Below are 26,621 nucleotides of genomic sequence, written 5' to 3'. Positions count from 1 at the left end.
GATGCGTTGTGTCATGGAAGTGCCTCTTTCTCTCTGTTGGGACGAGCTTTCCTGATGGGAGCCGTGCTCTCTGTCTATCCAGACAGAGCTCTCTGCTCTGTATGTAGGTTGAGAATGAGAACTTAGAATAACGGATGCTGTTCTATAAAAAGACAGTGGTGCAGAGAGAGATGGGAAAAGGTGCCCCCCCCCCACACACACACACACACACACACACACACACACACACACACACACACACACACACACACACACACACACACACACACCCCTACTTAACGATAGGTATGACCTGTGTCAGAGATCTGTACTTGTTAAAGATTAAGTAATCTGGTCCGTTGGTCTCTATCTCTCTCTGTCTCTGTGGAGTCCCCTCTGCTAGAAAAATACATTGGATTATTAATCTCAGGACACTGGGGTGACATTCACGGTTTAACACTTGACATCAGAGGTGTAGCCGTCACACAAGTCCCACTTTTTACGTTGCTGCTGCAATATTGCGGCTCTGTTGCTCCAGCCCCCGCAGGATTTGTTTGGAACATCCTGCAGCATTTGAGGAGGCTTTAAACGGTGTGGAGGGAGATCCTACAGTACAATGGCTCCCATACTGGAAACAAGCCTATGGCTGCATACACAGTAAAATCCTCAGTGCTAATTGAACTCTGGGAGGGTAAAAAATACGTCAAATCAAAATGACTTTATGGATACATACACTGGCCACACTCAATGTTTTATATCATTCTTATGGCAGAAGTCTATAACTCCTGCATGTCAAAACTACAGGTAAACCAATTAATTACATTTCCAATTACTTTATAGAAACTATGATGACAGTTTGACTCAAGTTATACCTTTCAAAATCTGGTTGAAGTTAGCTTTGACCACTTAAAGCCTATTTACTTCGTTGTAGGTCAATTAGCAAAAATAGCTGATCTACAACCTCACAAAGCGTGTGACACGTTCTGAGCTTGTAGATATTTTCACCAAATGTTCACCTTTTTTGCCGAATGGTCGCCTATTTCTACCAAATGTTCACCTATTATGACACGCCCAGAATAGGGACGTTAGGGCTCATGTCGTTAAGTTGAAGACTCAACCCAAAATAGGAAATGTTTTGCCGCAAGGGATAAAATACAATTAAGAGACAAAAAACCAAGCTTAATGGTTAACAAACACATCCTGAGGCACAATGTCCAGCAAATAATGTAAAGTGCAGGAAAGTACATGAGCACACATTAAAACATCTGAAAACTGAAAACATCATTAAGACACCCGGGGTGAACAATGTAAAATGCAGTGATGCAAGAATGATCAAGGAAAGCAGAGAGAGCTTTCAGTCACTGCTGAGTCTCATGCTGTCTTCTTCCCTCCCATCCAGGCAGAGACAGCTGCCAACCGGATCTGCAAGGTGTTGGCTGTCAACCAGGAGAACGAACAGCTAATGGAGGATTATGAGAAGCTGGCCAGTGATGTGAGCACATCCCCCTTTTTGTCCTATATTGGTCCTGCATTCTTTCTATCGCACTACCTGTCCCATTCTCCTGACCCCCCCCCGTCCCCCCCCGTCCCCGTCTCCCAATCCCAGGGGTAACGTGCTTTGTATGCACAGAACAGTTTAGTATGTAAACATACTGTTAGGAACTGAGAGCTGAACTGGTGACAAGGAAGATATGGTTGCCTTGTGTTTTTAAAATGAAATTGTTTTTGAAGTGTATTCATCAATGCAGTCAATCAAAGATAGTTGGAATCACATACAACACATTCTTAGTATTTGTGTGATTTTTATATAAGATGGCAAGTAATAAACGACTGCACAGTTAGCTAACCAATTATCTTATTCTGTTTTCCCCCTTTTCGATCACATGACCATTCATTTCACCACCGTAATTACGTCCTCTCCCCCCCTCTCCTCTCATTTATGTTCTTCCTGTTTCTCTCTGCCCCATCTCTCTCCCTCCCTGTCCTTTACCTGCGCTGTGCTTCACTCCTTCCATCTTTCCTTCTTAACCTGAATGTGGTCTTCCATCTTTTGCCTTGTGCATGGCACTGCCTCTCTCTCTCTCTCTCTCTCTCTCTCTCTCTCTCTCTCTCTCTCTCTCTCTCTCTCTCTCTCTCTATCTCTCTCTCTATCTCTCTCTCTCTCTCTCTCTCTCTCTCTCTCTCTCTCTCTCTCAATCATCACAACACTTCCACATAATCATTCACGTACCAACACACACACACACACACACACACACACACACACACACACACACACACACACACACACACACACGCTCCCCTCATGTAGCTGTTGGAGTGGATCCGTCGTACTATCCCTTGGCTAGAGAATCGTGTTCCAGACAACACCATGCAGGCCATGCAGCAGAAGTTGGAGGATTTCAGGGACTACCGACGCCTCCACAAGCCCCCCAAGGTGCAGGAGAAGTGTCAGCTGGAGATCAACTTCAACACCCTGCAGACCAAACTGAGGCTCAGCAACAGGCCCGCCTTCATGCCCTCTGAGGGCAAGATGGTGTCGGTAAGGACATGTGGACAAAAGAACCTGAGTTCCATTGGATCCAATGTAGTTATTATTTAGTCACAAGCTTTTGTTAATACTTTTAATTGGTTCAATATTTATAAAACACACAGACTGACTAAACCACTGTCACTGTCACAATCTATTTTAATTAGCGAAAAAAGCAGATAAGCTAACAACGCATGAATTGCAACGCGTTCTTAGCCTGTAGATCAGCTTTTTCCCACTACTTTTGCGCCACCCTCTTGTAAGACGAAGTAGGGCACTAATTGAAATATGGAGGTTTCTGCCAGACGGTAACGATATATATGTTAAGTTGAATGTGTAGTCTCATGACTATGTTCTTGCATGGATAGAAATAGCATTGCTAACATGCACACATGCACTTTTATTCACTCCAGTTTGCAAACAAGGCATGCTGTCTCTGAAATTTTAGTCGGACCAATGAACAACAGAGATTATAATAAATTAAATCAAACCCACTGGAGCCAACTTCCTGACAGAGAATCAGACTCTGTCTCACCATCTAAGTCTGTTCTCAAGACCCAGTTATTTGGCACAGCCCACAACCTATCCTGCAAAGTAAAATACCCAGTGTTAATGTATCCATTTGTGAGTCAGAGAGCGTATAAACATATAACCAAATGGACCTGTGTGTATCTTCCTCCATATCGACCATGCACCCTTCCCTTGTTTAAGCGGCCTTTTGAGCACCTATTGGAACTTTAATATTTGATTCCTCAGTTGTATACCTCCTGCACTCTTATTCATTTGTTTGTCTTTCAACTGAATTATGTACAGTTGCTGTATTGCCTTGTAGGCTATTTTGTGACAAACTGTTTTGACGCTTTAGGAAACCTAAGCCTGCCCTGTAAAACCTTAAGTCTGTTAATGCACCAAAGTGACCTTTGTGTAATTCTTTTATCACATACTGTAGGAACATCTTACTGCCAGGAAAGATCTCAGTAAATATGAGACTCTGTGTCTGACTTTATTGCCTGTTGGCCAGGCACATTACTCGTCTATTGTACATAGCCCAAAAGATGACCTAATGTACCACTGACCTTAGGTCTGTGGTTGTTGCGAATCAGTCAACTCACTATGATTTAACGATAAAAGGATTTATTAATACAATGGATAATTTCAATGTCCAAAATATAATTTCCCATTTTCTCTGCACAAAGGACATTTCGAATGCGTGGGGAAACCTGGAGGGAGCAGAGAAGGGCTATGAAGAATGGCTCCTCAATGAGATTCGCAGACTGGAGAGACTCGACCACCTGGCAGAGAAGTTCCGCCAGAAAGCAGCCATTCATGAAGCCTGGACCGAAGGTACTGACGTCACGTGTCCAGAGGAGCTGATGTGGAAATGATTGAAGTGCGATCTGACTTCTAGTTTGTTTTAGAGGCACTGCTTTTTTATTTTGTAGGGCTTTTTCTGCCTTTTTATTGATAGGATAGTAGGCTGACAGGAAATAGGGAGAGAGATGGGGGGTTGACACACAGCAAAGGTCGTCGGGATCGGGAGTCAAACCTGCAACACGCTGTCAAGCTGGACTACCAGCATATGTGGTATGCGCCTGGACCGCTAGGCCAGCGGGCGCTCCGAGGCACTGCTTTTTTAAGCGTTCTAGTTCTAGGTACAATACTTGTTGTAGTAGACAGGTCATAGTGAAAGCCAGTGGTTCTCAAAGTGGGGTCCGGAGAACCCCAGGGGTCCTTGAGGGGGTTCTAAGGGCTTCTGAGTAAGATTTGTTTATAATAAAGCATCAAAATCTGTTTAAGAACTTTAACCTTCCGGTACCGATATGTGGCCGATATATCGGTGCATCCCTACTTATAATGGCTATATAACGTGTTGTGAGTTTGCTATTTAAAAAAAAAAAATCTTATACATACATATATCGTGTATGGGTGTCCCTGGCACACAATCCTTTCAAAAGGGGTCCACGGCCAAAAACAGTAATTTGGGGGGTGAAAAATATGAGAACCAGTGATTAAAGCAACTGAAGCAGCAGTAATAGTACTAGAAGTAATACTACTAGCAGGAGTGGTGGAGATGAGATGGTACAGTTCTTGAGTAGTATTTTTGGAATATTGATTTTACAGACATTTTTCTTTGATGCCATGTGTTCTCTGTCTCCCTCTGCAGGAAAGGAGGACATGCTGCAGAATAGGGACTATGAGACGGCCTCTCTCTCAGAGATCAAGGCCCTGCTAAAGAAACATGAGGCCTTTGAGAGTGACCTGGCCGCACACCAGGACCGCGTGGAGCAGATCGCTGCCATCGCACAGGAGTTGAAGTATGTGTTAGTTCAATTTACATTGAAAGACACCAGGTAAACAATGAGCCTAGCATCTGTTTATATAACAGGCTGTCTAAATTACATTCTTGATGTTGTGGTCAAGAAAAACAAGCCTAAGTAACAAAAACATGATAACGAATGACCAAGATATGTCTGCATGGCAGCCATATCTCAGCTAGCATCAATCGAGGCAGAAGGTGGAAAGAAGGAGTACAGGGTGAGTGTTAGGGGGTGAGGCAATGAGGTAGAAGAGTCTGGGACGTGTGGAGCGTTGTCCCGGGTGTTTTAGGGAAGGTTCAGACAGCTTTCCTGTGTTGGCTGATCTGAGTGAGCGGGAGGGGTTGTAGGGTTACATCAGGCTTTGAAGGTATGGGGGTCCCATGCCTTTGGTTGCCTTCAAGGCCAACATCAGTCTTTTGTACTTGGTGTGGGCAGCAACTGGGAGCCAATGGAGGGAGTGGAAAATGTGGAAGACATGAAAAGTGTACTAAATAAATCCAATCATTCAATCTCTCTCGTCCTATGTGGTGTTGGTGTATGTTGCAGCGAGCTGGACTACTATGACTCCCCCAGTGTGAATGCTCGCTGCCAAAGGATCTGTGACCAGTGGGACGCTCTGGGAGCCATGACCCAGAAACGTAGTGAGGCTCTGCAGGTGAGACTAAAGAGAGACACTGGTGTGACCCTCAAAGGCTCTACTCCTGTTTGAATATAGAAAGAAATAGGACATAGAAGTGCATTTTCTCCTGAAGAGTGATTGAGTTACTGGAGCGTTTAAATTCAGAATTTACATTTCTTTTTATAAACCTTTCAAATGTACTGCCACTGCATAAAAAATATTCTCTGTGATGTCTTCAAATGAAATTAGTTTTAGGGTTTTTCATGAATTCATTTGAATGAAATGCCCATGTGGAGAGCTGTCACAACGCTAGTCCAAAGCAAATCTGTTTTCCCCTCAGTTTTCCCCTTGTACTTCCTAAACAGAGTGCTGAAAAGCTTCTTCTTACAGCCTCTGATATTTTTTGGCATACAGTGGACTAACTGAACAATTTTGTTTCGTGTTCAACAGAGAACTGAGAAGCTGCTGGAGACCATTGACCAATTGTATCTTGAGTTTGCCAAAAGAGCGGCGCCGTTTAACAATTGGATGGAAGGTGCTATGGAAGACCTGCAGGACACCTTTATTGTTCACACCATAGAGGAGATCCAGGTGAGCCCACAGGCTTTCTACAAATGGATAAATGAATGGACATTTTACAGTGTACCATGATCCTGTAAGAACCACTGTAACATCTAGATCTGCTATTTTGTTAGAATGTTTGCCTATTTCCGACTAATGTTCACCTATTATGACATGTCCTACTGTATTTTACAGATGTGATCATGAGACCTATGTCAAATAGTAATATTATATGAATTATTTCATTAAAGGTAGGGTAAGTGATATTTTTTGGTTAAAACAAAAAGTATTTTGTTAAAAGGTTAAAACACTATATTCTGATAGTAATCATTGCTATAGAGTGTTTTTTCAGTAACAGGAGTCTCCCTGTCTCTCCAGCTCTTTAATAAACAGAAAATACATTTTTCGGTAGGTGTCAAAATCTCAACCAATCAGGAGAAAGTACCCATTTTTAAGCTTAATTTGTATTGTGTTCCAGTTCCAATTTTGCCTGCTCATTTCTTAGTGTCATCACTTCCAATTTTACTTGTTTAATCTGTATCCTGATTGAGTTCTCTGTCCTGGTTGGATAAAATTGCAAATGAAACTGAAACTGAAACGAAAATGTATTTTCTGTTTAATAAAGAGCTGGAGAGACAAGGAGACTCCTTTTACTGAACAAACACTCTATAGCAATGAGTACTATCAGAATATAGAGCTATTTAACCATTATTTTAACCAACACAAATCACTTACCCTACCTTTAAATGTACAGAGAGTAGCTGATTGGTGAAAGTTATGAAGTATACAACATGTATGTGAACATAATTTGTTATCATCATCTAAATGTACAAATATACTGTGGCAAACACACTATCTGGCACCTACAGTAACTGAGCCGATAAACGTATTACAGATACTATTTGGCTGAGGTGTGGTATTTGTGTGAGTAATGTAGGGTGTTAAGAAAGCATGCTTCATTTACTGTATAGGTATATTCACTGGTATTTTCAAAGTACTTCTTTACAGGTCCATTTTTATACTTACAGTTAAATTAGGGGGATTTTTACTGTGTACAGTGGGTTAAGGAGGAAAAGAAGGCAAGGCAGTCTTAATGCTCACAAGATCCTCTGGCATTGTGGCGTGATATTTAAATCTCAAGCATTTGCTTTGTCTGTGTCTCAGGGATTAAGCACAGCCCACGAGCAGTTCAAAGCCACTCTTCCAGAGGCGGACAAGGAGCGCCAGGCCATTCTAGGCATCCACAATGAGATCGCCAAGATTGTCCAGACCTATCATGTCAACATGGCGGGCATCAACCCCTATACCACAATCAACCCCCAGGAGATAAACACCAAATGGGACAAGGTAATGAGAATCGATTAAGAACAGTCTTTGCCTCGAGGCAAAACAAATACAAATAAAAATTAATATTTTTGAGTGAAAAAAGTTTAGGATTTGATTTAATCCAATTCTATAAAAGTGTAAAATTGTAATCTTACTATTATATGTTACCCTCTACTATTAACCGTTTTCACTTAAGTTCACATTTTCCAATTTAAGCATTAAGGTAATGCCTGTGTAATGAACAGTTTGCAATGAGTGCAAGACTGGAATAAGCTTCAATTAATATGTTGCCATCATTATACGATGATGTTTGATCATTATAAAAACGATGATGTTTGAAGGTCTGAGCCACAGCATACAGGCAATAAGTGTAACATACTGTAAATGAGTAAAGTGCATATCTTCCTTTCTCACCATCCAGTGCCCACACTTTCCTGTCTGTCATCACTGTACTGCAAACTGCAAATATTTGTCTCTCAGATTCACCCATCATGTTGCACTTAAAGTAGCATTAACGTGTCTTATTAATTACATTGATTTCCCATGATCCCCTCCAACAGGTGAGGCAGCTGGTGCCTCAGCGTGACCAGGCCCTGATTGAGGAGCACGCCCGGCAGCAGAATAATGAGCGCCTCCGTAGACAGTTTGCCAATCAAGCCAATGTTATCGGACCCTGGATCCAGACCAAGATGGAGGTTGGTCTTAGTCGGACTGGACATTCAAACAACTATAATACACGTAGACAACGGAGGTCCCTACATTTTACGCATGGAGGACTGAATGTATGCAAGTTATCTATCCAACCCAACACTGCACCAGGTGATTTCACTAATTGGTGAAATCTGTCAGGTGATTTCACTAATTAGTGAACTCCAAACACTGCATCAGGTGATTTCACTAATTAGCGAAACCCCAATTCTACACCATGTAATTTTACTAATTGGTAAAATCCCAGCCCTCCATGCCACATGATTAGGGTCCTTTGCACTACAAGTATATAATTGGAGCTAATAGACTTCCTCAACATAGTCTGTATAGGCTACTATGAATATATCTATATAGATTCTGTGCATGTCACACATATATATATATATGTAATACACTGTACAGACACTGTATGCATTGTTTTTGCTCAGCATTGTGTGTGTGTGTGTGTGTGTGTGTGTGTGTGTGTGTGTGTGTGTGTGTGTGTGTGTGTGTGTGTGTGTGTGTGTGTGTGTGTGTGTGTGTGTGTGTGTGTGTGTGTGTGTGTGTGTGTGTGTGTGTGTGCGCGTGTGTGCAGGAGATTGGCCGTATCTCCATCGAGATGCATGGCACCCTGGAGGACCAGCTGACACACCTGCGTCAGTATGAAAAGAGCATTGTTAACTACAAGCCAAAGATAGACCAGCTAGAGGGAGACCACCAGCTCATACAGGAAGCACTCATTTTTGACAATAAGCACACCAACTACACCATGGAGGTAAAGCCTGAGAGCTTCCCAGTGAAACATACTGTTACACTGTTGAGTGCCCTGCTTAAGGGTACTTCAACAGTGGGTATGGATGGGGGGTGGGGTGAGTGTTATTTACCCTGCCTTTTATTTCCCGGCCCAGGTTTTTTCTAACTTCTTGTTCCAAGGACACCGCTCTAACCCTTTAGGACACTGCTGCCCTTCCATTTATGTTTAATGCTTTTTAGTGTGACTGTCACTTACACATAAGAGGCCAGGTAGGGGTTCAGTGTCCTGCTCATGGACTTTATGGCTTTGATGGACACACTTTGCCCGTAGTAGGAACTAAATATGTGACCTTTTGTTTACAGGATGGTTTCTCAAATCACACAAGCAAATGCCAATCAATAATGAAAACATAATTGAAAAACAAAAATATATATTTTTTGCATACAATTTCAAGCATGATTTACAACCTAAACCAAACTTTGTTCAAGCTGTATTTTTCAACAACAAAAACATACACTTTGTTGCCAGAAGGGTGGAGCTTTTATCACACTAGAGGTTCTGGCCGATATGCAGCCGATTCAAGTTCTTTTTTTTTTTCTGATGTCATGACAACACGGTTTGTTTGTTTGGGTGTGATGTCATGCTGTCACAGTCAACATGACACATGCCATATTTGGGTGTAGCTGCAGTGGGAACTCTATATATGGTTATATCTGAGTCATAGTGAACTTTATATGGTTATATCTGAGTCATAGTGAACTCTATATGGTTATGTCTGAGTCATAGTGACGGGGTGTTGGTCCGCCCGCCCGCCAGCACACCCACGCATTAGCCAATTTCAATATAGGATGGAGCAATCAGTTAGATCCAGAAAGTTTGGATGATCACAGGAAAGTATTTCAAAGTCAGTTTCGTCTTACTTAAAAGTAGACTTACTTGTCTGTCTGTGCTGGCAACCTACGTGGTGCTAATGAAATTGTTCTAATGATGGAAACCCCACCTACCTGGTAGGGCAAACGCATTAAAACAAAAGCAAAATAAATCACTACTTTATCCACATCTAGGCAGCTGAGGCTGACCTTTTACACTACGCCTTAGCTTTTATTCTCTAATTCCCACAGATTTCTGCGCAACTAGGGAGCAGAACTCTTAACAGCAAATCTGAAACGCGTCTTTCTAGTCTGAGACAGACCGTTACTTGAGGTCACGTGATCACCCACTTGCAGCTTGCTGCTCTAGCTGACTCAAATCATGCACAGCTGTTTAGAGTTAAATCAGCTGTGCATGTTTCAGGCAAAGCAGCTTTGCTCCCTGAATGTGCAAAAACCCAGTAAGGTTTGTAAACAAGGAACTCGTCTATCAAACAGAACTTTATCAGACGCCACACTGACATTAGACAGGCCTTTCACGTGCAGGCTGAATAAGGTTGAATAAGAACCAGACCACTCATAAGATATTTGTGTCCGGGTAGCTCAGTCAGTAGAGCTCTCGCCATTGGGCCACAAGGTCATGGATGTAAAAGTCGTTTTACTTTTGAATTCATTCCATCACACTTTCAGCTACAGTTTGCATCTCAGTTTGGGAATGTACTGTCACCTCTCCTTCATTCATATACTTCTTTGGTTGTGTGCAAGTGATTCATAAACAAATTTTCCTCAAAACCTGCCCCTAATCGCTGTGATTGGCTGAGATGCACGGCCTTCGGCTGCTCATGAGCCTCATACGCAGGATGTTAAGTGAACCAAAATGAGAGCTCTTAAAAACAACTGTTTTTTTTATTTTATTTCTCTCTGCAACCTATATGCGCAGTCTCAATGTTTGTATACCGTATAGATAATTGGTCTATTGCCTCTAAAACTTCTCCTTTCTCCATACCCCCTCCTCCCCGCCGCAGCACATCCGTGTGGGCTGGGAGCAGCTTCTCACCACCATCGCCCGCACAATCAATGAGATTGAGAACCAGATCCTGACGCGGGACGCCAAGGGCATCAGCCAGGAGCAGATGAATGAGTTCCGGGCTTCCTTCAATCACTTTGACAGGGTTAGTAATGCTGAATTACACTACAGAGAGTTGAGGTGGGCAGGTAAACATTCATGCAGACTAAACACATCTCCAAGTGCAGTAGCTTTACACGGAAGTGACTTGGTGAAGAATCTTTGCATTCTGATAAATGTGCACTAGATGTGTATTTAGATTTTAGGCAATAGGCATTCAAATCCAGAGTAAGTCAGAGTAGGTACTGCTTCAATGCCATGTTTGGCAATTTGGCAGGACAGACTGTCAATCGACAGACTGTCAATGGGTTAACTCTTGCATGGTAAGTTTCTAAATGAATAGGAATAGTGTTCTGCACGGTCCTCTCAAGAGTTAAATGAACAACAATTAACTTTATCTGACAATAGATACAACACTCAACAGTTCAGTCATATCATATGAATGTCTTGGGCTCTTCTCTGCATATTTAGAGAGCATCGACAAAGCAAAGAAGCTGAGGTGAGACTAGACTATTGTGAGTCTTGGATCTTTTACATCTTGTTATGCTAACCATGGTGTGGCTAACAGTAAACATTTTAACAATCCTGTAACCAGAAAAAAAACTGCAGAATGTAGTGTATACAGGTATGTGTCTAATGCATCATGTTGGAGTGATCTTTCCTCTTGGTTCAAGGCTGACTTGCTGTACAATGAAAGATTACTCAGGCCCAGGTTTCATTATTGAAAGAAAATGGATATCAGAGTCAGTAATACCTTTATTAATCAAGTGCATTGCGTGCAAAAGGAATCTGACTTGCCATATGCATGCCCTTCACATTAAATATTGCATAGGCGTAATGGATGTCATGCCAGAAGCATGGTTTGACAGGACCCTTAGATACATGTGCAGAAGGCCTTGTTTCACTGCTATACCAATCTTATTAGTGATGTATGTATATTAAATGTTGCTTTCCATTGATGGAAAGCAACATTTAATATACACATTGATATAATATACATATATATAATATACAATATACATAGTGATGTATGTATATTAAATGTTGCTTTCCATCAATGGTTGCAAACCTTGGATGACAGCAGGCTCCCCCTGTAGAATGACTTGCTCCTCTCAGCCCCCTTTTGTAATCTCCAGAGTGTAGTGTTTACACCAGGGCTCTGCATGTCACGAACAGCACCAATTATGGATGAGTTTTTATTTAGCTCCCTCTCCCACGTCTCTTCCTCCTCCTCCTCCTCCTCCTCCTCCTCCTCCTCCTCCTACTCCCCAATGCTCCTGCCGAGCTTCTGTACAAACTGCCATTACCTCATGCATTTTTCCGAAGCCGCTAGTGTTAATCAATACAGCCTGTCAAAGACAGGAGTCCCACTGGAGACTAAAGCCTAAAATAGTTGCTCGCTTAAAAGAGCGAATCTTCAGGCCTATGACGACAATGCATCGCATGGTGTTAACCTGAGACCAATGAGACCAGTATGTTTCAGTGAGAAATACCATTAGAAATGTACAAAATGATCATCCAGGTTTTTTCTTTGACTTTTCTCTTCTCTTCTCTTTGGCTTACGTTATTGGAGGAAAAAAAGTGCGGTGCCTTGTCAGACTGCATTGGTATACTGTAGCATAGCATGTAGTCATTGTGGCAATTCCTGATTCAACATCATGGCCGTCAAGGTTGAATTAAAGAAAAATATGAAAGAAAAGAGGAAAGGTATAATTTTGCATTCAAGTAAAGTGCTCATTGAAAATGAGCATGTTAGAAAACGTGTGTCATTGTAGAAATGCAGGAAAGGACTCATGGTTGTTTCTTATATTTTGGCTGGTAGAAATTATGTCTTTGTGTCCAAGTAAAGCATCAGATTAAGAAGTACATGACTCTGTCAACAGTGATGTGAATAATAACCTTCTCACTACAAGGCCGACGACGCAACGAGTACTGTAATTTGCCTGCCACTCTGCACATTAATGCCTGTGGGAATGCCCTCTGCACCGCACAGCAGCAATGCTGCCACCGTGTGTTCACCCCCTTTTTTCTTTTTTTTTGGCCAGATCCTAATGTATATGCACTTGTGTTCTCTGTGTGTTTCCTGTCTCTTGTGCATGGCTCCCCATCCTTCACCCCTCACCCCTGTGCATGAAACACTCCCCAACCACCCAACCCTCCCCTCCACCGTCCCCTCCCATCCTCACTGACCCACCCCCACCCCCCTATGTGTGTGTGTTTGTGCGTGCGTGCGTGTTTGTGTGCTGCATGGCCTGCGGCCCCTCGTGACGCCTCGCCTGGCCTCCAACACCCCACCGCCCCCCCTCAGGATCACTCTGGCACTCTGGGCGCAGAGGAGTTCAAGGCCTGCCTCATCAGCCTGGGTTTTGATATCGCCAACGATGCACAGGTACTTCACTGCAGACGCCCCTCTGTGGTGGCACAAAGACGTTTAACTGTTTTTTTTTTCTTTTTTTCTTTCTTTCTTTACTTTTTCCTTCTATGTTTCCCATCCCCCTCCCATCTTTTCCAACTTCTTCTCTTTTCAAATTTCTCTCATGAATTTCCTCCCGTCCTGCAACATCCACTAATGTGGACACTTGCGGTGTTCCTCCTGAATCCTACTTCTGCTTTTTATTCTTAACTTGTAATACAACCCAACCCCCCCCTTCCTCACACACCTCTACCACTCCTCTATTATCTATCTTCTCCTTCTGGTTTCGTTTTTCCTTTGCTGACCTTGTAGAAGAGAACAGGAATGATGGATGCTGAAGACTTCAAAACCTGCCTTATCTCCATCGGTTACAACATGGTAAAGAACACCGTCCCACAACTGCTTGTGTGTCAACGTGTTACATCGCTGCATTATTCTGTGTATACTGCTGTACTGTGAAGTGAACACTGTGTGTATCTGATCAACACAGAAAGTGTTGACAATGACTGGCCAGAAAAGAGACATGAGCTGGTAATTATTAACAATATGAGACCTGTTATATAAAAACATGATCAGAAAATGAATAGTTAATAGGTCAAAAAGGGTTACCTTTACCAAACTGTTTTGACAAGGTATTATTATTGTAAATTATACCCTTTTGTGCTATAGTTAAATATTATACGCTTAAGTGATGTAGTACTTTAAATGAAATTATGAATCTCCGTAATGGTGCACCTGCAGTAATCTGTATGTTCCCTGTATGTGAAAGCTCCATCTTTGGGGGGCTGTGTCTTATGTATTTGCCGTGGGGACTATGTCCGTGGTCAGTCTGGTCGGCATGTTTAACAGGAACCTCTGTACTGCCCCCCCCCCCCCCCCCCCCCCCACCTTCACAGGGTGAAGCCGAGTTCTCGCGCATCATGAGCATCGTGGATCCCAACCGACTAGGCATCGTCACCTTCCAGGCCTTTATCGACTTCATGTCCCGTGAGACCGCCGACACAGACACTGCTGACCAAGTTATGGCCTCTTTCAAAGTCCTCGCAGGGGACAAGGTACCATCATCTTTCAAGCATTATTTGACGTTGTGGGAACGGAGGGAACAAGGAGAGAGGAGAACATGTGACACATACGAGCCTACATGCTTTAACCCATTAAGACCTGAGCCGATTCTACAAATGCATTTGTAATAAAAAAAATAATAATTACTAATTAATTATTAATTAATTAGTTTGAGAACCACTGATTTAATCAGTGGTTCTCAAACTTTTCCGTAATTCAACATTTTTCAAACAATTTCATAGATTTTTTTGAAAATATTCAAAAATAGCAGATGTCTAAAATGACACGGATGCTTTCCCGGTTTTAAATTTGGGTTAAACACAAGCTTTAAAAATATATGTTTTTAGAGCATATCCACAGTCATGAATTCATTTTTGTGTGTTTTTATATCAAAAGTCCAATATTGACGATATTGTCATATGGCCCAAGTGGCCAATGTGACATTTCTTACGTTACCTTGTGGGGCTGTGGCCGGCAGGGGTGCTGGTTTTCCGGTGTGCAGTTTGATTGACTTACGTTGGAGTGTTGACTCACTGAAAGAATACTACAAGTGACATGGCTGCCAAGTGGGGTCAACGCACGTCGCTACTTCCCTATTGGTTGTCGCCCGGTCAAGGTTCACCAATGTTGAACCTTTTTTTTTAAGATTTACTTTTCCGGCTTTTATTGATAGGACAGTAGGCTGACAGGAAATGGGGAGAGAGAGATGGGGAGTGACATGCAGCAAAGGCTGTCAGGATCGGGACTCGAACCCGTGACACGCTGTCAGGCTAGACTGAGCCTAGGTGCCTGGACCGCTACGTCAGCGGTCCAGGCCATAAATTTCACATATAAAAGTGGTTAACTGGCAGAGCCCCCAGGATAAACCTAAAGGTTTTTTTTCCCATATCTCATTGAAAGAGCTGTAGCACCACTGTGGAACAAGCTCATGTATCGCAAGGTGTTGTGAGCTTGTAGATTATCATTTGCATGACAATGTCATACAGCTAAGTATAAAATAGGGCATTCATTTATGAAAAAAATAAGGTTACTGTTCAACAGTGAGAATGTTTGACACGGTAACAGGGCTCGGTAGACAGGAACAGGCGACAGCAGGGTAGTATTCTAACTGCCTTTATTTACGGTGCCTCAGCATAACATAATTAAGCTGCTTGCCATGCGTTGGGTACAAAACCACAATAAAATACTGCAACACAGAATTCTGATGTCCCTATTAAGATTAATTAATATTAAGAATAATTGCTTTTTGAAACAAGGTCGACCAACCAAATAAAAGCATCAGCCTGTATGAATGCGGCATCACCAAATTAATATTTTGATGTGAAATATTCTCAGACACATTTGTTAATTAGTCATGCTTCTGGTGTGCAAGGACCTTAAGCATTACATTAAAGCAGAATCAAAGCCAGAATCACCGCCTTGCTGCAGCTGGCATCATAATTAAGATTGTATTATGCAATTTCAGTAGAGCTGCTAACAAGCTGACAAAGTAAAAACAGCGTGATGTTGCTATCTTACAACTTTTACTAAATATTTTTTCTTCTGCACTTTTTATCTTGTTGACAAATAAACTTTGATTTGGATTTGGTGACAACCGTCTTCCAAAAAAAAACAACCCCTAACTTTTACATTTTCCTTGCTCCTTACCAGAACTACATCCTAGCCGACGAGCTGCGTCGGGAGTTACCACCCGACCAGGCGGAGTACTGCATCGCCCGCATGGCCCCCTACACCGGCCCCGACGCCATCCCCGGGTCCCTCGACTACATGTCCTTCTCCACCGCGCTGTACGGGGAGAGTGACCTCTGAGAGACCCCACTGCCAGTCAGTCCTGAATCTGGGACCACCAGCTCCACCTGCTCTCATCACCCTCTGACTGCCTCCCCCTCACGTCACCACAAACCCTGTCCTGCTATAGCCCTATTTATACTCCATCGCACGACGTTATCGCTTACCAAAAAGAACCAATCTACAAACCAACAACGCAGGGCATCGTGAGCCACTGTTAGCTTGTAGGTCGGTTATTTTCGGCAAGCGACGTCATCATGCGACGGTATATAAATTGGGCATATGCTTTTTCTTTTGTATGTCTCTCTGGCCTTATCTTTTTGTCATAATCCTCTTCTCCTTCACCTCCCTCCTCCCTCCATACCTTCTCCATGCTCCAGCCTCGCTCCATCTTTCACCGCTCCCTCACGCCCCCCCCCCCCCCCCCCTGTCTCGTTGTATTTGCTTCCCACGCAATGCAGCAGCAGCTCTCCAGGTTTACAAAGAGGGAGAGAGAAAAACATTTTTTTTTGTTTTCTGTTTTTATTTTCTTGTCATTGTTTTGTTTTTTGTTTTGTTTTTCTTCAAAAAAATGAATAAAGTTAACATATTTTATTATACAGAACAAAAAAAAGAAGGTATTTTTCTTCACCTGATTGAAAAGAGAGAAATTGTAATAAAGGAAAAAAATCTATATGTTCTCCTCATTCTCTGTGTGGCACTCTAAAACGACTACTTCAAGAACATTTTCATTTGGGCTGACATACAAGAGAATGTATATGAGTGTATGTATTGAGAGATGCCTCCTTGCTTGGTGGTGGAAAGTGTATGAGCCTTATTACACATGGTAAGGACAGAAAGCATTATAGTAGGACTAGAGGCCCCTCAACATGACTCCTAATTGGATTTGCTTTCATTGTGCTTTTCTTTGTTTTCAGAAACAGGACAACACATTTGGAAGGCAATTACTGGCAAACAGTGGAATATCAAAAACCTGTTCGATGCTCATTGGCTATAGACTTGATGGGATAAGATGTAATATTACTCTCTGGCCAGCTGTAAGATGGACAACATTTGTAAAGTGTAATCCAGGCCTCTATTAGGTAAATAAATGTAACACTTGCATTATTCTCTGGGTGAAGATATCATGGTACAGTACAACTGTTAATCAGTGGCAGCTGGGTTAAAGGTAGCAGATGCAGTCAGGTGAATGGTGCTACAGTACCTCACAGAAGAGCTGCTGTAGGTCACTACAGGAAAAAGCAAGCATGAGGTATGAAGAGTTAAAGACCAGCTGAAATGAAAAATGTTTAAAACACTTTTAGAGCATATCTGTGTCATAGACATGGATAACAACAGATGGCAAAATGTGTATTTTAATATCAGGTAGGCTACTAACCAATTTCAACCAATAAAATGACAGTGTCTGTCAGTGTCAATACCATATAGCTCAACAGGGGGTCAATCCCTGTTCTGCACAAAGCTTCAATCAACAAAGACAAAGTCGGATGAAGGTTTACAAAAGGATGCAGCTAAATAAACGTCAGTAAGTATTTACAAACATAAACATAAATGTTTTTTTTTTGCCAGTAACAAACTTTATTCAGCGCTACCTTATTGCTTGAGCAAAGTTTGAATTGTGAAACTGATTTGCTGAGAATCAGTGGTGGAAAAAGTACTAAATTGTTTTAGTTAAGTAAAAGTATCAATACTGCAAAGTAGTAATAGTCCGGAATTCAAAATGTACTTGAGTAAATGTACAAAAGTATTGGTATCTAATAAAAATGTACTTAAAGTACCAAAAGTAGAAAGTACTCATTATGCAGAATGTCCCATTTCACAAAACTTCAAATGTATAAAATGTATGAAAGTCTTTTGAAAATAGCAGATCTACATGCTCACAATTGTGAGCTTGTAGATCGGCTATTTTCAAATGGCCGAAATGTATATAGGGCTGAAGTGGTTAATGTATGTTTTGTAATAATAATCAAAATCTACAAAGTAACTAGTAACTAAAGTTTTCAAATAATTGTAGTGGAGTAAAAGTACAATATTTGCCTTCGAGATGTAGTTGAGTAGAAGTAAAAGTACTGAAAATTGGAAATACAACAGTAAAGTAAAAAATACCTCAAATTGGTACTTAAGTACAGTACTTGAGTACATGTACTAGCTACTTTACACCACTGCTGAGAATCACCTTGCACCTGTCTCACTGGAAATATATCACGATGTGAACAAGAACATACAGTAGATACGAATGTGTCCATCTGTGGTCTAGCCCTATGGAATGTATGGAATGCATGTGAAAAAAAACAACATAATACTTCCTAAGGTTAATATGAGCATCAAATCAATATTTTAAATATGTTTTTATTTTCACATGCATTCCATAAGTTCCATAGGGCTAGACAACACAAATTACATCATCAACTCGCTAGGCCATTGCCCCTATTGAGTAAAATATTAACTATTTCTAAAATAAACAAAATATTTAAGGTGTTTTTAATTTTACATTTTAGTTATGAGGACAACTATAATGTATTAAGGCATATTTGGCTTATTAGCCAGGGATCCTCTTTTTTAAATTACTGTAAAAAAAAAGAAGCTTTTCAGCACCTTGGACAGCGAACAGGGGAATCCCTCATTAGTGGGATTGAAGGCACCCCAGGAACCTTGTTTTCAACCTCCTAGTATCTTCAAAGTGAGTCTTTCCAACAGTGGCAAAAGTACTCAAATGTTTTACTTAAGTAAAAGTATCAATGCCACAATGTAGAAATACTCTGTTACAAGTACAAGTCCGGAATTCAAAATGTACTTGAGTAAAAGTACAAAAGTATTGGCATAAAAATATACTTAAGTTCCGAAAGTAAAAGTAGGCTACTCATTATGCAGAATGATTTTTTAGAAAATAGCAGATCTACAAGCTCACAATGTTATGCATTGTGTAGATCTGCTATTTTAGGTATTGACCATAGGCTAGGTGTCCATTGTGAATTTGTAGGTCGGCTATTTTCAAATAGCCAAAGTTTAAATAGGGCTGAAGTGGATAATGTATGTTTTGTAATAATAATCAAAAAGTAGTAGTACCCAGTAACTTAAGGTTTCAAATTATTATATATGTGTGTCTGAGAGGTAGTGGAGTCTTAAGTAAAAGTATAGAACATTTGAAATACTCCAGTAAAGTAAAAAATACTCCCGGAGCCGCATGTTAAAGTAAAGTGATGATGAAGGTGAGGAAGCAGCTGCGCTCCCTGGCCCACGTGGTGCTGCTCTGACTTCTGGGGTTTCTTTCTCCTGAGCTGAGCTGAGGGTCTGCCTGCTCACTGGAGTCTCCTGGACCAGTCACGAAATGAAGGTCAAGATGTACCTGTGAGGAAGAGGCTGTCACCATGACACCACTACAGGTCCATGTACACTATCCAGGTACAGTAAAGCTGGTCATCAGCAGTGGTGTAAAGTAACTAAGTACATTTACTCAAGTACTCTAGGCTACTTAAGTACAATTGTGTGGTATTTATTTTACTTTACTGTAGTATTTCACATTGTTTGTACTTTTACTTCTACTCCAATACACCTTAGAGGCAAATATTGTACTTTTACTACACTACAATTATTTGAAAACTTTAGTTACTAGTTATTTTGTAGATTTTGATTATTACAAAACATACATTAACCACTTCAGCCCTACAAGCTCACAATGCGTCGCATGCCACGCATGTTGAGCTTGTAGATCTGCTATTTTCTAAAGATTTTTTATACATTTGAAAACTTGTAAAATAGGACATTCATCTATGAGTAGGCCTACTTTCTACTTTTGATACTTTAAGTACATTTTGATACTAACACTTTTGTACTATTATTCAAGTAAATTTTGATTCCGGACTTTTACTTCTACGTTGCAGTATTGATACTTTTTTAGTAAAACAATTGAGTAATTTTCCCACCACTGCTGACTACAAGGCGAACCTTGGCTCGAATCTACTGACATTACAGGCGGAACGAAAATGTGAGCTGTCGCCTTTCCGGAATGTTTATCGCGAAGGACCCATGCAGGAAATGCGTCCCAGCTGTGACCTGCTAATGTTAGCATTCTTGTAGCTACAAAACATATAATGATGACTTTCAAGGCTCTTCAAAGGAACAAAACGATAAGATATGGCGTGCCCATGATGGTAAATCTTCTGTTCTATTCAATCATCTTGTGCTTTTTGACGGAAATGTTAAGTGAGTTGGCTAACGTTAACTCTTTAGCTAGCCAATGTTACATACATGTATGTAACAGTAAACAGTATGCAGTATGTAACAGTAAACAGTATGCAGTATGTAACAGTATGCAGTATGCATGTAAACAGTACATTGTGTTTTTCTAACATAGTAAAGCTACGAATTATGTTCACTTCTGCTGTTATTGGTGTGTAAGTTGAATGAATGTATGTTAGCTTAATATGAACCTCTTGCCATTGTGTGTGTGTGTGTGTGTGTGTGTGTGTGTGTGTGTGTGTGTGTGTGTGCCTACCTTTTACTGTGTGTGTACATAAATATTATATATTACCTTATAAAATCTGTCTGTAAATGCATATACATATACTGTATATGCATTTATATGTTTATAACGCCTTAATATGTATCAAAACGTAACCTGCCTTATTGACAAGCTTTTAAAGATTAATACAATCAATGCAGACAAATTGGGGTCAATCCTATATTCCCATGGGTCCTATTAGGGCTGGGAATATACATTAATATGTGCTCCTGACAAATTCCAGTCTGTGTAATAATTAAGTAAAATCCACATTTAGTTTTGGGCCTATTTCGTTTTGTATTTCAGGTGCTCATCATTGGAGGTTCCTTCGGACTGAAAGAGTTTACACAAATCCGATATGATGCCCAGAAGATAAAAAAAAAGGTTTTCAGCCATTTTCATTGATTGTTATTTTATTATAAAAATGTATTTCAGACATTTGTTATATCGTTGCTGTTGAGCAGAAACCTCAAATCTCCATAATTTACTTTGTATGTATTTTTTAACAGTGTCTTACAAAAGTAGCCAATGAATTTATAAGCTCACAACGTGTTGCGATGTGACACGTTGTGAGCTTGTAGGTCTACTATTTTTGCTTTTTTTGAAACGATTTCAAGTGATTGTGGTTAAGAGTGCCTCTGGATTTTATAAATATTGAACCAATGAAAAGTATTAGCAAGAGCTTGTGACTATTTAACAACGACATTGGATCCATAGGTCCTTTTTTTCCCCATTTCCTGAAACGTAATGGTTTTTGGACATATAAGTTTTCCACCCAACAGTGACGTTCTTATCAGGGGTAAAATTCCCAGACTGCCACCTTGGCATGCAAGGTCACAAACACACACAGGACTGATGATAATAAACCATTAGATGGGTTACGTTTTGTCATAGTTGAGTACACATCTGGAGATGTGGGGTGAACCCCCAGGTAGACACTGTCATGAATTTCTAATCCTGTTCAACTGTGCAACTAGGCCTCCTAGTGGTATGACGACGTCATTGCTTCTAGACTAGAGAGTCACGATTCTGGTATCACTGAAACCTGACAGTATAAAAATAGCACACATGCTCTTACAGTCTGCCAAGACTGTATCACTGCAAAGGTTCCAGCAGCTGACGAAGGCCTAAATTAATTTCAAACATGACATGCGTTATTGCAGCTGCATTATTATTATTATTATTAAAATACGTATCCAACACTTAAAATGCTCAAGACATTACACCAATTCAGGCTTCATAGGTACTGACTTGATTGCGACCGTAGGTCGCACTTACTACAGAAAGCTGCTCCAGGTGTCCGTCCGTCACTCCGTCACTCCGTCACTCCGTCACACACGTCACACTTTTGCCCTGCTCATATCTCCGCACCCATTGCCCCGATCCATGCCACATTTTGCACACACACTCCTTACCTGCCAAACTACACCCTCCAAGGACCCCTGGAGCTCCAGGGACCCCCAGCTGCCTCGGGGACCCCCAAGTGTAAAAAATGAGCACATGTGGACAAATTACCAAATGACCACCCCAACGGGGCTGCTCACGGGGCATTCCCGGGGACCACCCACTCCTGGTGCTCCAGAACGGATGCAAAAGTGGTGGCGCCCCCAGTGGAGGACCCCCTGCCACTGCAGCTCACATAAAATGCCGTAACTCGGGGGCTTGCCCCCCACAAACAATCCCTCCTTTCCCCTATAAACACACTCTCTCTCCCACACCACACACACACACACCAACAGCTCTTGCCTGCACACCTTTACAACTAGGAACCAATCGCCGTTACAGCCCTCTTCTGTATACATGTGACCTACGGTCGCTTATCTCCCGATTAGGGAGTCTTACTGGTTATTAGGGTTAGTCAGATCAAGAACTAGAAGTGAGAGCAGATCGTGAAGACTTCATTAAAATTATAGAACAACCCCATATTAGAAGCCATTATAATCTGATGAGTAGGCTGTGGGTGTGGTGAGTACACAGTACATTTTTAATTTATCCATAATCCGTAACTAGGGCTGGGCAATATGGACAGAATCAAATGTCACAATATTTTTCACCAAATACCTCAATATCGATATTATGACTATCGTATTGTGACGACTTTTGACAATGTTTGAAAGTATTCAATTAGGGCTTATGTAAATATGGGTCCCTTTGGTTACTTTTGTACACTCTCAGAGTTAAATGAGTGAAATTGGCAGGGGCGGGGTTGATTGTTTTGTGCTATTTTACCGCGACAAATGCTAATGCTCGTCATCTGGCTGGGTGCCAGATGGCAAGGCATCTTTTTCTTGTTGCTGTCCATGTGAGCTAGCAACTACAGTGAGCAGGACATTGGGTGGAGATGGGGGGGGGGGGGGGGGCAACTGGCATCATGATGCCCCCTGGCACTTTTCCTGTCTGCTCCATACAGCTGCCCCCATGCTACTTGTTCTCTCTCTCTCTTATGCGGCAATAAAGCCCCCCCCCTCCCGCCCTTTGCTCAGCCAGCCTCTCCTAAAACCCTATGGTATGAAGACACTACTGTGACGTTTGTATGCGTGTGTGTGTGTGCAATGTGCATGCGTGCACTCAGAACACACATCTTTCAGTCCCAATACATACATCTTGTAACGAACCACACGTCAAACCACATGCAGCTAAAACCACTCATGCCACCCCCCCCCCCCCCCCACACACACACACGCACTCTTTGAATACATCACCATCTAACAGACTGATTCCTTTTTTTTCTTTACTTGATGGCCTCCGAGATGTTGACCCAGTTAGAGTTTAGTCTCTCAAGCCACTGTCTTGAGATCTAATGCTTAATTTATACTCGTCATATGATGGAGTTGGGCGCTGAAAATGGCAGATCTACAAGCTCAACACATTGCGATGCGACGTGTTGTGAGCTTGTAGATCCTTTTTAATAAAGCATTCAATTAGCTACTTCGGGGTTTAACACCTAGGTTTTCTTTGCCCCCCTTTCTTTTTTTAATTGTTTTTTGAACCCTCCTTTTTTTTTAGATGTTTTTTATTCTGTACTGTAGCACTTTGAGATTTGTTTCAAATGTAAAGTGCAATAGAAATGTTTTATTATTATTAGTTATCTTCAGCACGCAAGATAATCGTACTACGGCATATAAGTCAGGCTTTAGTCTTTGTAGTAGGACCCAATTTGCTTTTGCAGTGAAATCAATTCAACCCCAAGACGAGCACGTGTTTCCCCTTTGAGACCGGTTCCATCTCAAGGTTCCATGGGAGTTTTCCCCCTTGCCTCTGTTGCTCTGGGATTGGTATTTGGGAGAATGTAATATTAATAGTAACTCTGCAGTATTGGTTCTTATACTAATTACCATGGCAGTTAATTCCAGTGCACTTGATGCTGCATGATCATTTTGTAGTAGTTGCTTTGTAGTTGTCTCTACAGGGGGCATGTGATTGTTTCTTGGTGTGTGGGTGGGTGAGTGTGTGGGTAGCAATAAGAGGCCTATTAAAACAAATGACATGTTGAATATCGCCAGTCACTAGAGTAATTGTAACATTATTGCAGTGAAATATTATAACTCATTAAAAATAATGGATTCAAAATGGATACATTTCTATCCAGAGCAGAGGCAGACTCTATTTAAATTGCAAAAAGAAAAAACAATGGCAGCATTCCATTGGACGACTTCTCTGCAGGGCGTCTCTCGCCAAAGAAACCTCGTTTCACCAAACCGTTAGACATCCAAAGCCGACAGGGTTTTAGTGAAGCTGCCAATGTTTTGCCAAATCAAGCAGAATAATTTACAAGCGGAAAAATAATAATTTCACCACCATCCTGCTCTGACAAGGAAACCCTCCTTCATCCTCTGCACTCCCTGTCTTTCTTTCTTTCTTGCTTGAATGTTGCTTTCTTTCTTAATTTCGTTGAAACATTTTGTTTCTTTCACTCGCTGTGTGTATGTGAGAGTGCGCATTTTTGTGCTTGTGCATGTAAGCATTCGCCACCAAGCCATCCAGCTTAATCACCTCTTTCTTTCTCTCTTTCTTTCTTTCTTTCTTTCTTTCTTTTTTTCCCTCCTTCTTTCTTTCTTTCTTTCTTTCTTTCTTTCTCCCACCCACACTCCCAGATGGACCCTTCCCTGGAGGCCAAAGTGAACCTGGAGAAGCAGTCAGTCATTCTGGAGGAGGAGTTTGAGGTAAGAAGAGACAGGAAGGTTTAGGATGCCCTCAGGGTGGGATGCTGGATGAAAGGAGTCCAGTTGTCTTTGCTCTATTGGTGGGAAAATGTAACTGGTAACTTTATTCAATTATAAACACTTAAGACCTATTTTAAAGACGTAATAAAATATTTAAAAAAACTGATCTACAAGCTTGCAATGCGAGCTTGTAGATCAGTTCGTTTTGAAGGTTTTCGCATATGACGACTTGCCCAAAAATAGGGACACCAGTTTGAAAGTAGTAAAAAATCGGAACAAATCGGCTGAATAATTAACGTATCATAGAAACTTAAGGATAACCATTTGTGCGTGTACATAAGACTTGTACACGCAAAATAAGACTTCAATCAATAATAGGCTAAAGGGGAAGTAACGGAGAGATGATGAATTATTTTCTTTTACGCTCTTGAAAGATACAATAAATAAAAACTCTTTCGATGTCTCAATGTTAATTGTTCATTATAATGCATCCATGAGAGTCTGCTAGGGCCCAGTCCTGCTATCTCCACTGTATTTTAGTGGGACATTGAAGTCTAATCTACAAGCACACTGCAGGTGCACCTTTTCGTACAAGCGTTATTTTGTACAGATAAAAGCCAACTTGTTAAGACTTGACAAATGATCTGGTTTAGTTCTGGAATGTTAACACTTCCTGGCCACCGCAAGTAAAACCCCTAACCTCCTGCTGGATTATTTTCTCAATGCAGAAAATGAGGGACAAGAACTTAGACGGTTGGAAGAACATCCGTGGCCCTCGTCCCTGGGAGGACTCCAAGGACTATCAGGAGCAGCAGCGTGCCAGTGTGAACAAAGAGGCTTGATGCCCAGGAAAATACCAAACATACTTTACACTCTGCAGCCTGAGAGACTCTACAAAAACCAGGGGGGACTCTAGCAACAGCACCGTTGAGAGCCAATTATCTCTGACGCCGACAAGCCCAGGGCACAGGCTCCTATTGTTTTTGCCTTGGCTCACCTCGAGAATTTACACTTTGTAATTGTGCACTGTAATATTTTGAGCTCTCCTCTGACCTTGAGACTTGGGCTACCTGTGGGGGGATGTGAAGTTATACAATCTTGATAACTTTGATGCAGTTTTGGTGTTATAAGTTGAAAATTGTATGATGTATTTAAAGCTCCCACGTCCCACTCGGTGCTGTTTGCTGATTGTGGGTTTTCCTCAGCCCATAGTTTATATAAATGTCCAGTAGGCGGCGTAATTGAGTATTGGTCAGTGCCTTACACTGACATGCACACAGGTAGAGAGAGAGGGGATGATATTCAATCTCTGTATGATTTCTATGAGTCAATACATTTTGGATTTGTTTTAATTTGAGCCTTTGCTTTAAGCGATATTGTGTTGATTTACCAGTTGAAGGTATGTAGGTGTAAATAAAACGTCAGACCAAGGCTCTCTTACGGCTTTATAAGCTTCAACAGTAATTTCTTCCACTGACAGTTATTACTTTGCAATGCCACAGATTTATTATGCTCATTATGGAAATGGTATTACCTTCGCTTGCTTGTCTCACAAATAAGAAGTGCACAACTTTGGCTGTGCACCACTGCATCTCAATATTGATACATGGCTACAGATAATGACCATGAATGAGGAATTTAACCAGTGAACCCATTCAACTTGATATCTAAGATGACTTGATCCACAGGAATAAACGTACCTGAGCTCAATAGCTAAGTGGAGAATTATGAGGGCGGATTCTGCCAATGCATTTCAATGGGAATGGAGTGGTTTGCTGCCATTGAAATGCAGAATCTGCTCTCATAGGTAGAAGGGCGGTGTGACCATGCCCTAAGGGCCCATTTGCTTTGTTTTCTTCTTTTTTGTACTGTGACCGTTTTGCGTCTTAATATCTATTTCTTCAGTGTTGCAGTTTTAACAGTCT

General features: G+C 41.4%; 2 protein-coding genes across 4 annotated transcripts in view; both read left to right on the top strand.

Annotated features, from left to right (window-relative positions):
* actn1 (actinin, alpha 1) overlaps positions 1–16,703 on the top strand; it is a 68,718-nt gene extending 52,015 nt beyond the window's left edge. The window contains exons 9-22 of one of the 3 annotated variants that reach the window (XM_084044009.1): positions 1,379–1,471; positions 2,291–2,521; positions 3,706–3,853; positions 4,674–4,824; positions 5,374–5,482; positions 5,897–6,037; positions 7,172–7,354; positions 7,894–8,028; positions 8,616–8,795; positions 10,669–10,815; positions 13,078–13,158; positions 13,495–13,560; positions 14,079–14,237; positions 15,895–16,703. In XM_084044009.1, the coding sequence (XP_083900135.1) occupies positions 1,379–1,471; positions 2,291–2,521; positions 3,706–3,853; positions 4,674–4,824; positions 5,374–5,482; positions 5,897–6,037; positions 7,172–7,354; positions 7,894–8,028; positions 8,616–8,795; positions 10,669–10,815; positions 13,078–13,158; positions 13,495–13,560; positions 14,079–14,237; positions 15,895–16,053 (1,983 nt within the window). In that variant the 3' untranslated portion in view covers positions 16,054–16,703. The remainder of the gene's footprint in view (positions 1–1,378; positions 1,472–2,290; positions 2,522–3,705; positions 3,854–4,673; positions 4,825–5,373; positions 5,483–5,896; positions 6,038–7,171; positions 7,355–7,893; positions 8,029–8,615; positions 8,796–10,668; positions 10,816–13,077; positions 13,159–13,494; positions 13,561–14,078; positions 14,238–15,894) is intronic. The other 2 variants (XM_084044008.1, XM_084044007.1) reach the window with 2 other exon arrangements.
* Positions 16,704–20,046: 3,343 nt separating this feature from the next.
* cox16 (cytochrome c oxidase assembly factor COX16) lies at positions 20,047–26,147 on the top strand. Its single transcript, XM_084044922.1, has 4 exons — positions 20,047–20,183; positions 20,840–20,917; positions 24,628–24,696; positions 25,425–26,147. Exons 1-4 carry the CDS (start codon positions 20,124–20,126, stop codon positions 25,536–25,538), a joined length of 321 nt encoding a protein of 106 aa, XP_083901048.1. The 5' UTR covers positions 20,047–20,123; the 3' UTR covers positions 25,539–26,147.
* The last annotated feature ends 474 nt before the right edge of the window (positions 26,148–26,621 follow it).

Source organism: Gymnoscopelus microlampas (genome assembly GCF_963454915.1).
Source record: "Gymnoscopelus microlampas genome assembly, chromosome: 20".
NCBI lineage: Eukaryota > Metazoa > Chordata > Actinopteri > Myctophiformes > Myctophidae > Gymnoscopelus > Gymnoscopelus microlampas.
Note: the sequence above shows the minus strand (reverse complement) of the source record. Positions and strands in the feature narration are given on the sequence as shown.